Source organism: Chiloscyllium plagiosum, unplaced genomic scaffold, assembly GCF_037043375.1.
Source record: "Chiloscyllium plagiosum isolate Xiang-an unplaced genomic scaffold, Cpla_swu_hap1 HiC_scaffold_24, whole genome shotgun sequence".
NCBI lineage: Eukaryota > Metazoa > Chordata > Chondrichthyes > Orectolobiformes > Hemiscylliidae > Chiloscyllium > Chiloscyllium plagiosum.
Window position 1 is genome coordinate 32,331,801 of NW_028270162.1, and position 14,601 is coordinate 32,346,401.

Here is a 14,601-nt window from a genome sequence, read left to right on the forward strand (position 1 = left end):
ACTATTCTGAAAATCTGTTTATTTTTAAAAAAGCATAGATAACCAAGAATCATGAAACAGGAATAAACCATTTAACCCTGCAAGTTTTTCCAATCATGCATCTGTGACCTGTCTCAAGAAACTTCACTTTGCCACATGTCACTTAATATCTGTGGTTAACAACAATCTATTAAAAGTATTTATAACAACTGTATGACTTATGTTGATTAATTTGATATTGCTTATATTTTAGTGGAAAAAGCATCTGGTGTCAATTGCAAAGACAATGGTGGCGATGATTAAATTTTTGCTGAGGAGTCAAAAGGGTAATTTTTCTATTGTCTTAGACATGTTTAGTTAATATTAAATTTACATTGTAATAAGACAAGATATGTTTTGCATTTCAGGAAATACTTTACAAAAGGAAACCTATGAAAACCTTTTAAATAAATTTGAAACAATTGCAAATTTACAGGTAATTATTCTGTAATACTGTTGAATGTATGCATCAAAGTATTTGGATTTACTAATCTAAATTTAACTGAAGTTCTGCTCGAAAATTTCAATCAAATTTCTAGTGATCAAAACTTATTGGAAAACTCCAGAGGGTTCAGCACAATATCACTCAGGCACCATTTGCAAATGATCAAAACTAATATGATAGAATGTATTGTTGAAGTTGACATTAAGGTATCTATTTTGATATTAATGTATAATATAGATACAGGCTGAAGACAATTCATTTATGCTAACCATGGCTAACTTGGAGTATGAACTCTGATGCAAGTTGCCCAAAGTGAACACTTGTATCATGGTATTGTTGTGGCTTGCAATTTTATCTGTGTATTTATGAAGTTGTCTTTCCATTGTCTCAGACTATCCCAAGGCATTTAGGGTCACCAAACTTTTGAGTGAAGTCACTGTCTGAACTTGAGAGAACAGAGAAAGCATTGCAAGGGCCCATAAATGTTCACTGTGGGGAGATGGTGATCAGTGCTAATGAGAAATCAGGCTGGTATTCTGGTGACATGGATTCAAATCCTAACATCGAAGATAATGAAATTTGCTTAGTATTGGGAAGGAAATCTAATATCCCTACCTAATCTGGTCAGACCCACAAGAATGTGGATCTTAACCGCTCTCTGAAATGGCCTAGAAAGGCACTAAATATAAACTACAATGAAGTCTAAGCAAAGCAATGGAATTGGAGAGATTACCTGACAGCAACGTAGGCTTCAGAAGCAACAGTGGCAAGCACAGTCCTGTCACCCCTCCAAACCAAAATAAATTGTCCTGGGAATCATTAATATTGACTCCAAACGCCGTGAAATTTCATTGCATCCGATCAAATGTGGGCAAAGTAATGTCCTGCTGATTACCATGCACCGTCCTCGCCTCAGCAGAAGAATAAACTCCGCGTTGAACACGACTTAGAGAAAGCACTGAGTATTAGTTCATTCTAGTGCTAGCAAAAAGCTGCTGAAGGCACTGAATCCTACAATAGGTATGGGTTCTGATGACAACATTCCAGCAGTAGGACTGAAGACTTGTGTTCTGGAACTAGCCATGCTCGCCAAGCTGTTCCAGTACAACTGCAACACCAGCACGTACCCAATGTTATTGAAAATTGCCCAGGTACGTCTTCAACACAAAATGTAGGATAAATTCAACCCAGTCAATTACCAACTCAGTGTACTCAAAGTGTTGCAAGGGGCCGTCAATAATGATAAGCAGTACTTGCAAAAGAATAGCCTTCTCACTAATGCTCTCTTTGGCTTCAGGGCCATTTGGCACCTGACTTGATTATCCCCTTGGTCCAAGCATGGACAAAGAGCTGAACTGCAGAGGTTAGGTGGGAGAGGTTGTCCTTGACTTCAAGGTGGCCTATGACTGAATATAGCATCAAGGAGTCTGAGCCAAATCGAGTTGGTGGGAATGAGGGAGAAATTTGTCTGTTGTTAGTGTCATACCAAACAAAGGTTGCTGGAGGAAGAACGCCTCATCTTCCACCTCGGAACACTTCAACCCTGGGGCATCAATGTGGATTTCACCAGTTTCCACATTTCCCCTTCCCCCACCTCACCCCACCTCCAACCTTCCAGCTCAGCACCGTCCTCATGACCTGTCCTACCTGTCTATCTTCCTTTCCACCCATCCACTCCACCCTCCTCCCTGACCTACACTTTCATCCTCACCCCCATTCACCCATTGTACTCTTTGCTACCGTCCCCCATCCTCCTCTCTGACCTATCAAGTCCATCTCCACCCCATTCATCTATTATACTCTATGCTACTTTCTCCCCACCCCCCTCTCATTTATCTCTCCAATCTGCAGGCACCCTGCCTCTATTCCTGATGAAGGGCTTTTGCCCAAAATGTCGATTTTCCTGCTCCTCGGTTGCTGCCTGACCTGCTGTGTTTTTCCAGCACCACTCTAATCGAGACTATGGTTTCCAGCATCTGCACTCCTTGTTTTTACCCAGAAACTGAACTGGACTAACCATATAAATACAGTGTTGCAAAAGTAGATTGCAGGCGAAGAATTTTGAGATGAATAACACCCCTCCTGTCTCCACAATGCCAGTCTACTATCGACAATACACAAATCAGGAATGTGATGAAATACTGTTCCATTGCCTGGATGAGTGCAGCTTTAACAATACTTAAGCTGCTTGACACCACACACAACAAAGCAACCCATTTGATCGGCACATCAAATGCCACCTTCAACATTCACTCCCTTCACATATGCATGGTGGCGGCTGTATACCATCCACAAAATACACTGTAGTAACTCATCAAGGCTCCTTTTATAGCACCTTCCAAACCATGACCTGTCCTACCTGGAAGGATGATAGCCATAGATGCACAGGAACACCAACACTTGCAAGTTCCCCCTCAAGCCACAAACTACCTTAACTTGGAGTCATGGAGATGTACAGCACAGAAACAGACTCTTTGGTCCATGCCGATCAGATATCCTGAAGTAGTCTAGTCCTATTTGCCAGCACTTGGCCCATATTCCTCTATACTCTTCATATTCATGTACCCATCCAGATACCTTTTAAATATTGTAATTGTATCAACTTCCACACTTCCTCTGGCAGCTCATTCCATACACGACCCATCCTGTATGTGAAGAAGTTGCCCTTTAGGTCCCTTTTAAATTTTTCCCCTCTCATCTTAAAACTGTATCCTCTAATTTTGGACTTGGAACCATGTCACTTCATGGGTCAAAACCTTGGTGTTTCCGTTTTAATAGCATGTGTTTTCCGAAGGACTGCAGCTCACCACCACTATCTGTAGGACACTTCAGGATTGACGATGAATGCTGGTATAGCCTACGAGTGAAGTTTTTGAAAATCTGTCTTCGTGATGATTGAAGGTTAAATATTGGCCAGCACAGCAGAACTTATTTCTATATTAAGTAATAACATAGACCTTTTATATTCATCTGGGTGATAAAACAAAAAATATCAAATGCATATTTCATTCAAAAGATGGCACCTCTGTCAAACAATACTTCATATTGCACTAAAATATCACTTTCTGTTTGAAGATCATGTGTTCAAGCCCTAACCCGAAATGAGACAGCTACCACTTACCTAAGATTATTACTTAAAACATTACATTTCTATAATTTGTATATTTTGACTTTATATTTTAGTTAATGCTAATCTTCTGTCCTTGGTTTGCAGGAGTACTTTGACACATTTATTTCTCTGAAAGAGTATGAGAATTCTAAAGTGCTTTTGAAATTGTATGAAGGCCAACTTCAAGCATATGCAAGTACATGCTTTAACTTCAGTATAGAAAAGGACCTAGATTGTTCTCGTGGCTCAAACATCAATGTGAAGATTCCTATTGGGACCAAATTATACAAGTTGTCTCTCCTGTTCCAAAATTCAGAACAAGATATATTTTCGGAACTTGCAATGAGGGCACTTTCTGATGGGAATATAGGCGAGACAGTGAATCTTTGCAGGTAGGAATTATTGAAGCTTTGGTATAGGAACTATCTGTTGCTCATACTTGGCTAAATTGTCTGATGTGAGAATGGGTTACTGTGTTGTGCATAAATCAATCTGCCTTCTTAATTGTTATATGAAAAGTGAGGTTTAGAATGTTGTTTTGTAAGCTAATGATGTTTGACAGATAGAAATGAAACATAATTAAATGATTTTAAACATAATTAAGTACCACAAGTATTTTTATTTTATCATTATTTCCTATCCTATTTGCAGTGAACTCTATGGGCAGCACAAAAACAGTAAGACTGGTCGAGTATTGTTCCACGTGGCACAGAAATTGTGTCAGATGTTGGAGGCTAATGTTCCCATGATCATTCCAACTGGAATGAACTTGCCTGCTGTGATTTATGAATTGGCCTGCCAAGCCGTCACTATCTGCAGCACTGGTAATTTCTTACTAAGAAGTTGCTTTTAACTCTGCTGTTCTGATGTCTAATTTTATCATTCATTTTCTTACATTTGAGTATAATTTATTTTTGCTGGGACTTAGAATGAGTTATTTTAAACTTAAAAGATAAGAATTTCATTTTGCCTGGAAACATTCAATTTTTATTTAAGCAGCAATTGTGCTAGTCTCAAAGTTATTTTGGCAATAGAATATTGCAACAGTATCTAAAAAGTATGAATTCTTTGTAATTTAATATGAAATGGCATTTTCTATAATTGTTTAATATTCAAAGTCACTGTCCAAAGTCAGGTTTTAATTAAGGATAAAACTAGCTTATTGAAAATACTCAAGACCGTAATTGAAAATTACTATCTATTTATACCAGTGAGGATTTCTGTTTGAGCATATCATATCAACAATTCTACATTCTGGAAGTTCGATATTTAAAATTCTTCTTTAAAATGTATATGGTCACTATTTGTAGTACAAAGGAAGTTTTTGAGGATTAGTAGTTGCAGGTGTAGACAATTCTGCAAAAATCAAGTATTTTATCAGGAAGGAAGAAAAATATTCATTCTACTATGCAGCTATAAACATGTTGCAGAAAAGTGAAATGGGAAAATTTAACCTGGAGGTCAGTACGACATTCACACAAGAATTAATGTAACCTGAGAGTTCCTGTTGAAATGTTGGTGATATGGTGGCAGAAACAATTTTTGCTTGATTCAATTTGAGTAAGTTAATTGAATTTTGACACATTCCCTTTTAGAAAAAAATCTTGGCATGTACAAAAATGAAGACTTAAAGACACTTTTCTGTAGATGATAAGAGTACTCATGCGTGATGTATTTTCTTAATTTAGAGGTGCTGTCATAAAAGTGCCCTTCATGTTATTTCTCTTCCTTCCCACCAACCCCCCCCCAACTTTATGTTGGCTTAGGAAGTGACCTCACAGCTTTGAGTAATGTCCTGTTATCTATGTTGCAATTTGTATCCCAGTGCCCAGAACACATTTGTTTAAAAAAAAAGAAAAGCAAACTTTTGGCCTCTGCTATTTATGCTTTGGTTCCAGCAAGAGAAAATGTATGAAAGTAGTTGAATTTAGAAGGTCTTTAACTTTCTTGTACTCCTGTTGTGTCGCAGTTTATATCTCACATCGAGAGCTTTGAAGGAATCATAATTATGGACCTTGCTCTTACCTGATTCAGTACACAGTGCATTGATACATACACCGGTTCTGGATTAGTGGTGCTGGAAGAGCACAGCAGTTCAGGCAGCATCCAAGGACGTTCAAAATTGACGTTTCGGGCAAAAGCCCTTCATCAGGAATAAAGGCAGTGAGCCTGAAGCATGGAGAGATAAGCTAGAGGAGGGTGGGGGTGGGGAGAAAGTAGCATAGAGTACAATGGGTGAGTGGGGGAGGGGATGAAGGTGATAGGTCAGGGAGGAGAGGGTGGAGTGGATAGGTGGAAAAGGAGATAGGCAGGTAGGATAAGTCTGGGATGCATTCACATTTTGCACGATAGGTCTACTCTCAACCTACTTCATTTCCTTGACTGAAATATTACAGATGCATTACAATCTAATTTTCCATGTGCTTTTACAGATATTTTACTTGACTGCGAAGAATTGTGTAAAAACACTCGTGCTGCTATGGATGTTTATAGACAGTGCCTAATTGATGATTATGGATTTAGAACAAAGGTAAGTTTTGATTGTGCTATATAAATGTTTATTGTTAACAATTTACATGTGAAAGAATAATTTCTAAATATTGCATTATATATCAAACATATTTCCTATGCCATCAGACTTTTTGTTGCAGTGAAGATAGTTTTGAGTATTTACATAGTTTCTTAGTTTTTTAAAGAAAAGGAGGATGTTGCATCCTTAGATGGACAAAGCTTCACCATATCAGAAGAAGAATATTGTATGTTACGATGTACAATACGGCTATCTTCATAAAACACCATGGGATACAGTCACTACGAAACAATTGGAGTTAGACAGTTGTTAACAGACTCATTGGGCCAAATTGTCTCTTACTGTGCTGTGTATTCTATGTAATTGCATGTCTTGCACATATAAACACTGAAAACAAATATTTTCTGAAAATCCAATTTCCTTTTTGAGCAACCCCATTGAAAACTATTAATCTTTTTAGTCTGTATACAAATATATGAACATGTTACATGCACTTTCTTTGAAATACATCACGTTTCTTATGTTGTGTGTCTTGGCAAAATCATTGCTAAAGTTTTTTTCTAGCTGATTCATATGAGAACTTTCTTTGAGTTAATCTGTATGTAGATATCTTAATTTTTATAAGCTACGGCGACCAAATTCGCTGATGTGACTAACACTTATAACAAAGTCAATAACTTAATAAGGATTAAAAGTAAGTTTAATTTAGGATTTGTAAGATTTCCTTGGATAAACTGTATCCATTTACCCTTCTATAAATCTCTCATTTTATTAAGAGAGTGGGAGACCAGTGATATGTTGGGATCTCTTTAAGATCCATGTTTCTGTCTTTGTGGTTTGGAATATATTTCTACCAAATAACTGTGGGATCTTCGCTGTCATGGTTTCAGAAAGTATCTTTTTGTGCAATATTCCACGAGTTCTAAATTAAGTTTGGAGCCAGGCTCAAAACTATGTTAAGATCCTGGACCAGACAGTCAACATTATGTTAATGCCTGGCTCGGGACAAGTAACTTTTTAAAAAAATTGTCGACCAAGTGTGAAATTCAGAGGTAATAAAAATTAAAGTAATGGACAATTTGGGTTTGGCTGCATCTGTGGCGAGAGAAACAGAGTCAATGTTTTCAGTCCAATATAACAGAACAGATCGAAGGGATTTACTAAGAGAATTTGATCAGGAGATTCCACAGTTTTGAATTTAAAAAAAGTAAGCTTTAGTGTACAACGTTAAAACAGTAATGCAATATACAATAGAGGTACAACTTGTATTCTAACATCCAGAATTAACTTGATAAATATGGGAAGTAGACTGTGAGCACCTCACAATGCATACAAATAACAAGTGCAATAAAGGTAGATCTTAAGATCAATTCCATAGATTTCTCAGGAACATCTATGGAAAAGATGTCAACAGCATGGTGAGCCATCAAATCTCATTAAACTTCACAAGGTATTACAATTCATTGCTTTTGCTGATCTGCTCTTGAAAGTCCTCCTTAAACCACTCTGTCATGGTCTGCCTCAACAATTGCTTCTGTTCTGGTCAATCACCTTCCTTTGTGAATGGCACTTGCAATTCAGCCTAACTTTGGTATCCTGTCTGGGAGAGATGTAATTGTGTAGAGCTGCAGGAACTGAGGTAGTTTGCCAGTAAAATGCTGCCTTACCTGATTTTATTTATTATCTGGTCCAAAATCTGGGAATATCTGAAACTTAGCACAGTCTTGGCCCTGTGACTGCTGATTTGAAATCCTCTGTCTGTAAAAGGCGTTCACTGATCATGGTGAATTTTCCTTTGCACTGGGAGCCTGAACACAGATTAGGTGATAATACTGCAGAACGACAGACTTCAATTTGCAAGAATGACCCTAAGCTTCTAATTGCTTGCTATTTTAATTTTTCAGTCCTGATCCCTCTCTGACCTCTTTCTGTCTCCTTTAATACAAATATAAGCTTGAAAAAAAAGCATTTCTGCTTTTAATGGACTCCTTGAGGAGAAAAGAGAATTTGAAACAGCAACGAATCTTTGAGAAGTAACTCTTCCTCCTCTTTCTGTCAAATGGGATATTGTTGTTTTGAAACTGTGACACTCCCTCCTCCCCCAGTTCTAGTTTCCCCAAAAGGGGAAATATCCGCTTGGCATCTACTCAAATCTCAGCAGTATATTTTACATTCCAACAAGAACAACTCTTGTTCCTCTAAACTCCAAACTTTCATCATAAAACAAACCTCTTCATTTCAGAAGCCATCATAATGAACTTTCTTTAAGCTGTTTCCGGTGCAAGTGTGTCCCTCCATAAGTAAGATGATCAAAACTGTGCACTATTTCATCGATGTTAGAGCAAAACTAACCTTCATTTAATAACTGTCTTGTATTTAATTTAAACTATCTTTTAAACTAAAAAGTTTGAAATTTTCCAGATTTGATGAAAGATCATCATCCTGAAAAGTCAACTTTGTTTTTCCTCTCCATAAATGCTGTCTGAATTGTTGACTTGAGTGCTTCCAGCATTTTCTGCTTTATAATCTCAGATTCCCAGCATGTGCAGTATTTTGCTTTAGTCCTTTTCTTGTTTAATAAGGAGTAAGAATTTTAAAACTTTGTAAATTGTTAGATTATTAAAGTGTGTACTTTTGTTTGAGAAGGTGACAACTTTGGAAACTGACAAAGACCCCTACGATGAGTGGACCTTTGAAGATTACTTCACAGAAGATGGCATTGTTCTCGATCACCTATCAGTGATGCCTGTGATGTATGAAATTACAACTTCGTTTGTGTCCTATTCTCCAGGTATAGTAACTGATTGTCGAATCTAGATTTCTAAAAATCTGATTTGTTTTCATTTTATTCAGCTTGTTTTGATGTCAAATTTAATCCTGATTTTTAATGTCAGAATAATGGTAAGAATAATGATGTTGGTTCTTATTTGTCTATTAATATAAATATCTCTATTGAATGAGGAGCAAATATGCAACTAAACAATATTATCCAAAATTGCTGTCCAAGTTGCACCACGATGTGGTTAGCTTTGTGAAAACAATATTTCACATTTACACGCAGTGATGTACTTTGATTGCTGAAGTTGCTATATTAGTATAGCAGCTGAGAACAAAACTCTCCTCATAATTGAGTCTTGTTATATCATGGATATCTATCCTTTTATGTAATAATTGTTAACTATTGCCTGTCAACCTCTCTGATCCTGAACATTAACTAATAAAATTGTGAGGTCATGTTCCTTCAGACGCAACTTAAAAATTGAATATATTTTGTATTTTAAAGTTGAGTATCCATTTCTCCCCTAATCCAGTCAGTCTTTATTTCCCTTTCTGTATCTGATTTTTTACATTAAATTTCCTTCTTGGTCCTTTGTATTTCTCAATCCTTCTGTGTGATTTTGTGTTTAAGTGCTGACAGTCAATTACTGTGTTTGCTCAGGCCCTGGATGTCCTTTGACCTTGGTTGCACCATTATCATCTTACCATGAGTCCACAAGACATAGGGGTCGAAGCAAGCCAATCAGCCCATTGATTCTGCTTTGCCATTCAATGACTTATAGCTGATCTGATAATCTTCCACTTTCCTGCCTTTCTCTATAACCCTTGATTCTATTACTGCTTAAAAATCTGTGTATCTCATCCTTGAATATACTGAACAAACCACCCTCTACAGTCCACTGTGTATCCAATCTGTCATGTCCCTAAGAATCTTGTATGTTGCAAGGAGGCCAGGCCCAATCTACACAACCTTGCTTTGTAAGACAATCCCTCCATACTCAGGATGAGCCTAATGAATCTTCTGTGAACTGCTTCTAAAACTTCAGTTTTCCAGCCGTGGCCTGACTAGTACCCTCTATAGTTTCACAAGGCTTTTCTGTTTTTATACTTAACTCTCTTTGAAATAAAGGCCAGCTTAGTCAAAAATATTCCATTTAATTTAAGGAAAGTTAAAAATTTAATGTGCTATGTGAAGGTTGCAAATCATTATTGAAATCATCTTGTTTCCATCTGCAAAATTTCTCCACTTAAGGAGTGGTGAAAAATTCAGTTACTATATTTATCTATTAACTAGATTAGTTCTTTAAAAATGTTGATCAAACTGTTCAGACATGTTAAGATACTCCTCCAGGGCAAGTGTGATGTGAACTAGTTCTAAACAGCTGTTCATTAATCGATTTTGTTCTAGAGAGATCTAAATAAATATGACATCAATTAAGAAATTCTGTTAAAATTAGTTCAACAAACTACAGCTACAAGAAGCTGAGTTACAATCTGTGTCTTCCCAGGATATTTTGTATATTAATAAAATTGTAGAAATGTGTAGTAATATTTAGAATTTAAAATATAAAATGAGCAACAGCTGAGATTTTACTTTATCCTTTTAAATTCTGAGATTAATTTTTATTCACTTGTAACCCACTCCTTGTTGTAAATCTAAACTGTTGCATAGATATTATGCTAATTTGTATTCAGAATGAAGTGTCACATGCCATATGCTGCTTGTTTGCCAATCTACTGTTGCCTAGCAACTATTAAAAGGTGTTAAAGATTCTGTGAGTCATATGAAACAACGTGTAATGAACAAACCGTACTGTAATATTGGTAACGTGAAGATTTAGTATGCAATCTTAAAAATATCTACTTTACTATCTGTTTAACACAATTCTTATTTTATGCAGATAAAAAACTCTATCCATTGGACTGCGTTGGCTTGCCAATGCGCCCAAGTATAGCAGGTATTTATATAGTTATCTAAATCTAATGAAATCAACATTTATACATGGGAAATTTGGAATATCATATAATTGTTATGAGGTATGACACAGTAGTTTAGGTCCTCCTCTTTTACCTTTCGGATTCAGTAACTCAAAGCTCCTTTTGAGAGCAACCTCCAAACATACACCTTCAACCATTGTAAGGTCAACGACAACAGAAGCATGGGGGCATCACCAACCACAAGTTCCTTTTCAAAAGCACACTGTACTGACATGGAATTATATTGTTGTTCTTGGCTGTCATCAGGTGAGAATCTGGAACACCCTCCCTAAATAGTATGCGTGTACCTGCAGTACATGGATAACAGTAGTTCATAAAGCATTTTCACACTCACCCTTCTCACGGCTAATTTGGGATGAGCAATAAATGCCAGTGAATTTTTAAAATGGAATTTTTCAAAAAGTCCAGCTTAGATGAATGGGTTGAAGCCTCCCCATTAGAGTAAGAATCTATGTAAAAATATTTTGGAAAATCTTAATTCCTGTTTATGGACAAATATTACTTGTAATTAGTAAAATTTTGCTCTGTCACTCTAAAGTAACAGGATGGTTGACTTAGAAAGTGGGAAGGTATAACTCCTGCAGTAAAGACTTTACTGAGTTTTGAGAAGATTTTTAGCTCGGGTTGAGGTTCTAGATATAAGTTTGCTCGCTGAGCTGGAAGGTTTATTTTCAGACGTTTCATCACCATACTAGGTAACATCTTCAGTGAGCCTCCGGCCGAAGCACTGCTGATGATTCCTACTTTCTATTTATATGTTTGGGTTTCTTTGGGTTGGTAATGTCATTTCCTGTTCTTTTTCTCAGGGGGTAGTAAATGGGATCTAAGTCAATGTGTTTGTTGATAGAATTCCAGTTGGAATGCCATGCTTCAAGGAATTCTTGTGCATGTCTCTGTTTGGCTTGTCCTTGGATGGATGTGTTATCCCAGTCGAAGTGGTGTCCTTCTTCATCTGCGTGTAAGGATACTAGTGAGAGTGGGTCATGTCTTTTTGTGGCGAGTTGATGTTCATGTATCCTGGTGGCTAGTTTTCTGCCTGTTTGTCCAATGTAGTGTTTGTTACAGTTCTTGGAAGGTATATTGTAAATGACATTAGTTTTGCTTGTCTGTATAGGGTTTTCACAGTCTATTAGCTGCTGTTTTAGTGTGTTGGTGGGTTGGAGAAATGGATAAGACCGACTTCCAGAAAATGCGACCAGATGGATCCAATGCACCACGCTTCTATGGACTACCCAAAATTCATAAGCTAGGAGTCCCTCTCAGTTCCATAGTCTTGCTCCTGGAACACCAGCTGACAGATTGGCCAAGCTAGTGGACCTATGCCTTACCATCCACTTCAACTTCAACAACAAAACCTACAGACAAACCAACGGAAAACACATGGGATCTCCGATATCAGCGTTTTTAGCAGAGGCAGTAATGCAGAGACTCGAACAAACAGCTCTGCAACGATCCAACCCAAACTTTGGGTCCGCTACGTGGATGACACTTTTGTCATCACTAAATGAAACAAATTAGAGGAAACCTTCAAGACCATCAATAATACCCTTACCAGCATAAAATTCACTAAAGAAGAGGAAAACAACAACAAACTGCCATTCCTGGATGTCACAGTAGAGCAAACAGCCAATGGGGAATTTCAAACCAGCATTGATAGGAAAACAACACAAACGGACCAAATATTGAACTACAGAAGCAATCACTCCAACATCCACAAACTAAGCTGTATCAGAACATTATTTCAACGAACCACCACACACTGCAACACAGAGGAACTGTGCAGAGCAGAGGAAAATCACCTATATAGTGTATTCAAAAAGAATGGGTACCCAGTGAACACAGTCCGCCAATTTCTCAGCAACTAACCCAAACAAGCAGACAAAATGCGTCCAGAAACCCGAGCCACTCTCCCCGACATCAAACACATCTCAGAAATGACTGCTAGACTACTCAGACCCCTTGGCATCATGATAGCCCACAAACCCACCAACGCTTTAAAACAGCTGCTACTGAGCTTGAAAGACCCTAAACAGATAACAAGCAAAACTAATATCATTTACAAAATACCTTTCAAGAACTGTAACAAATACTACATTGGACAAACAGGCAGAAAACTAGCCACCAGGATACATGAACATCAACTAGCCACAAAAAGACATGACCCACTCTCACTAGTATCCTTACATACAGATGAGGAAGGACACCACTTCGACTGGGACAACACATCCATCCTAGGACAAACCAGAGGCAACCACGAGAATTCCTCAAAGCATGTCATTCCAACTGGAACTCTATCAACAACCACATTAAAGAGTAACAAAAAGACACGGTACTGGGCTAATGGTCGGATACTTGGTAGTGTGGATGAGCAGAGGGATCTTGGTGTCCATGTACACAGATCTTTGAAAGTTGCCACCCAGGTAAATAGTGCGGTGAAGAAGGCATATGGCGTACTGGCTTTTATTGGTAGAGGAATTGGGTTCCGGAGCCCTGAGGTCATGTTGCAGTTGTATAAGACTCTGGTGCGGCCGCATCTGGAGTATTGTGTGCAGTTTTGGTCGCCATACTATAGGAAGGATGTGGAGGCACTGGAACAGGTGCAGAGGAGGTTTACCAGGATGTTGCCTGGTATGGTAGGAAGATCGTATGAGGAAAGGCTGAGGCACTTGGGGTTATTTTCATTGGAGAAAAGAAGGTTTAGGGGTGACTTGATAGAGGTGTACAAGATGATTAGGGGTTTAGATAGGGTTGACCGTGAGAACCTTTTTCCACGTATGGAGTCAGCTATTACGAGGGGGCATAGCTTTAAATTAAGGGGTGGTAGGTATAGGACAGATGTTAGGGGTAGGTTCTTTACTCAGCGAGTCGTGAGTTCATGGAATGCCCTGCCAGTAGCAGTGGTGGACTCTCCCTCTTTGTGGGCATTTAAGCGGGCATTGGATAGGCATATGGAGGATAGTGGGCTAGTGTAGGTTAGGTGGGTTTGGATCGGCGCAACATCGAGGGCCAAAGGGCCTGTACTACGCTGTATTCTTCTATGTTCTATGTTCTATTAACTGGGATCCCATTTACCACCCCCCGAGAAAAAGAACAGGAAATGACGTTGACACTGGAAATGACGTCACAATAGGAAATAGCATCACCAACGCAAGGAATCCCAAACATATAAATAGAAAGCGGGCTACACCACCAGTGCTTCAACCGGAGGCTCACTGAAGATGTTACCCAGTATGGTTACGAAACATCTGAAAATGAACCTTCCAGCTCAGCGAGCAAACCTACATCCAATGAAGATTTTCTAAATCTTTCTTTTGTCCCTATCCTGTAGTTAACATTTTTTTGAGATATTTCCATGAGGTCTTGTGCTATTTTGGTCGAGTTGCCATCAAGGAGGTATGAGCACATGCACTGTGTATAAATAGGCTATTTCACTGTTGAGGGGTATTGCAACTAAGCCTAACACTGTTTGTTTCTTTGTGGGGAGAATGATCCTTTTCCAACCAGAGAAAGTAACCGAGTGATCATCCATGTCTCATGTTAAGTTAAATAAGCTATAAAATCAAATGATCAAATGATCTTTAAATTCAAGGCAGATTCTATTACTAGAGATTATTGAAAATTTGCTGTAAATGCAGCAATATGTTGACAGAAAAGGCGGTAAACTGACCAGTCTTGTTAAGTACTTCTTCAAATTCTGCTTTAGAAAGGAAAATTGAGCAAAAC

General features: G+C 38.0%; 1 protein-coding gene across 2 annotated transcripts in view; it reads left to right on the forward strand.

Annotated features, from left to right (window-relative positions):
* The window catches only part of kntc1 (kinetochore associated 1), a 152,042-nt gene that overhangs the window by 65,222 nt on the left and 72,219 nt on the right, over window positions 1-14,601 (forward strand). For both annotated transcript variants that reach the window (XR_015761265.1, XM_043715770.2), the window contains exons 32-38: window positions 233-305; window positions 387-454; window positions 3,678-3,964; window positions 4,224-4,396; window positions 6,005-6,102; window positions 8,749-8,893; window positions 10,782-10,838. Coding sequence is in view for 1 of the 2 variants with exons in the window: in XM_043715770.2 (XP_043571705.2) it covers window positions 233-305; window positions 387-454; window positions 3,678-3,964; window positions 4,224-4,396; window positions 6,005-6,102; window positions 8,749-8,893; window positions 10,782-10,838 (901 nt within the window). In the remaining variant the exon portion in view is untranslated. The remainder of the gene's footprint in view (window positions 1-232; window positions 306-386; window positions 455-3,677; window positions 3,965-4,223; window positions 4,397-6,004; window positions 6,103-8,748; window positions 8,894-10,781; window positions 10,839-14,601) is intronic.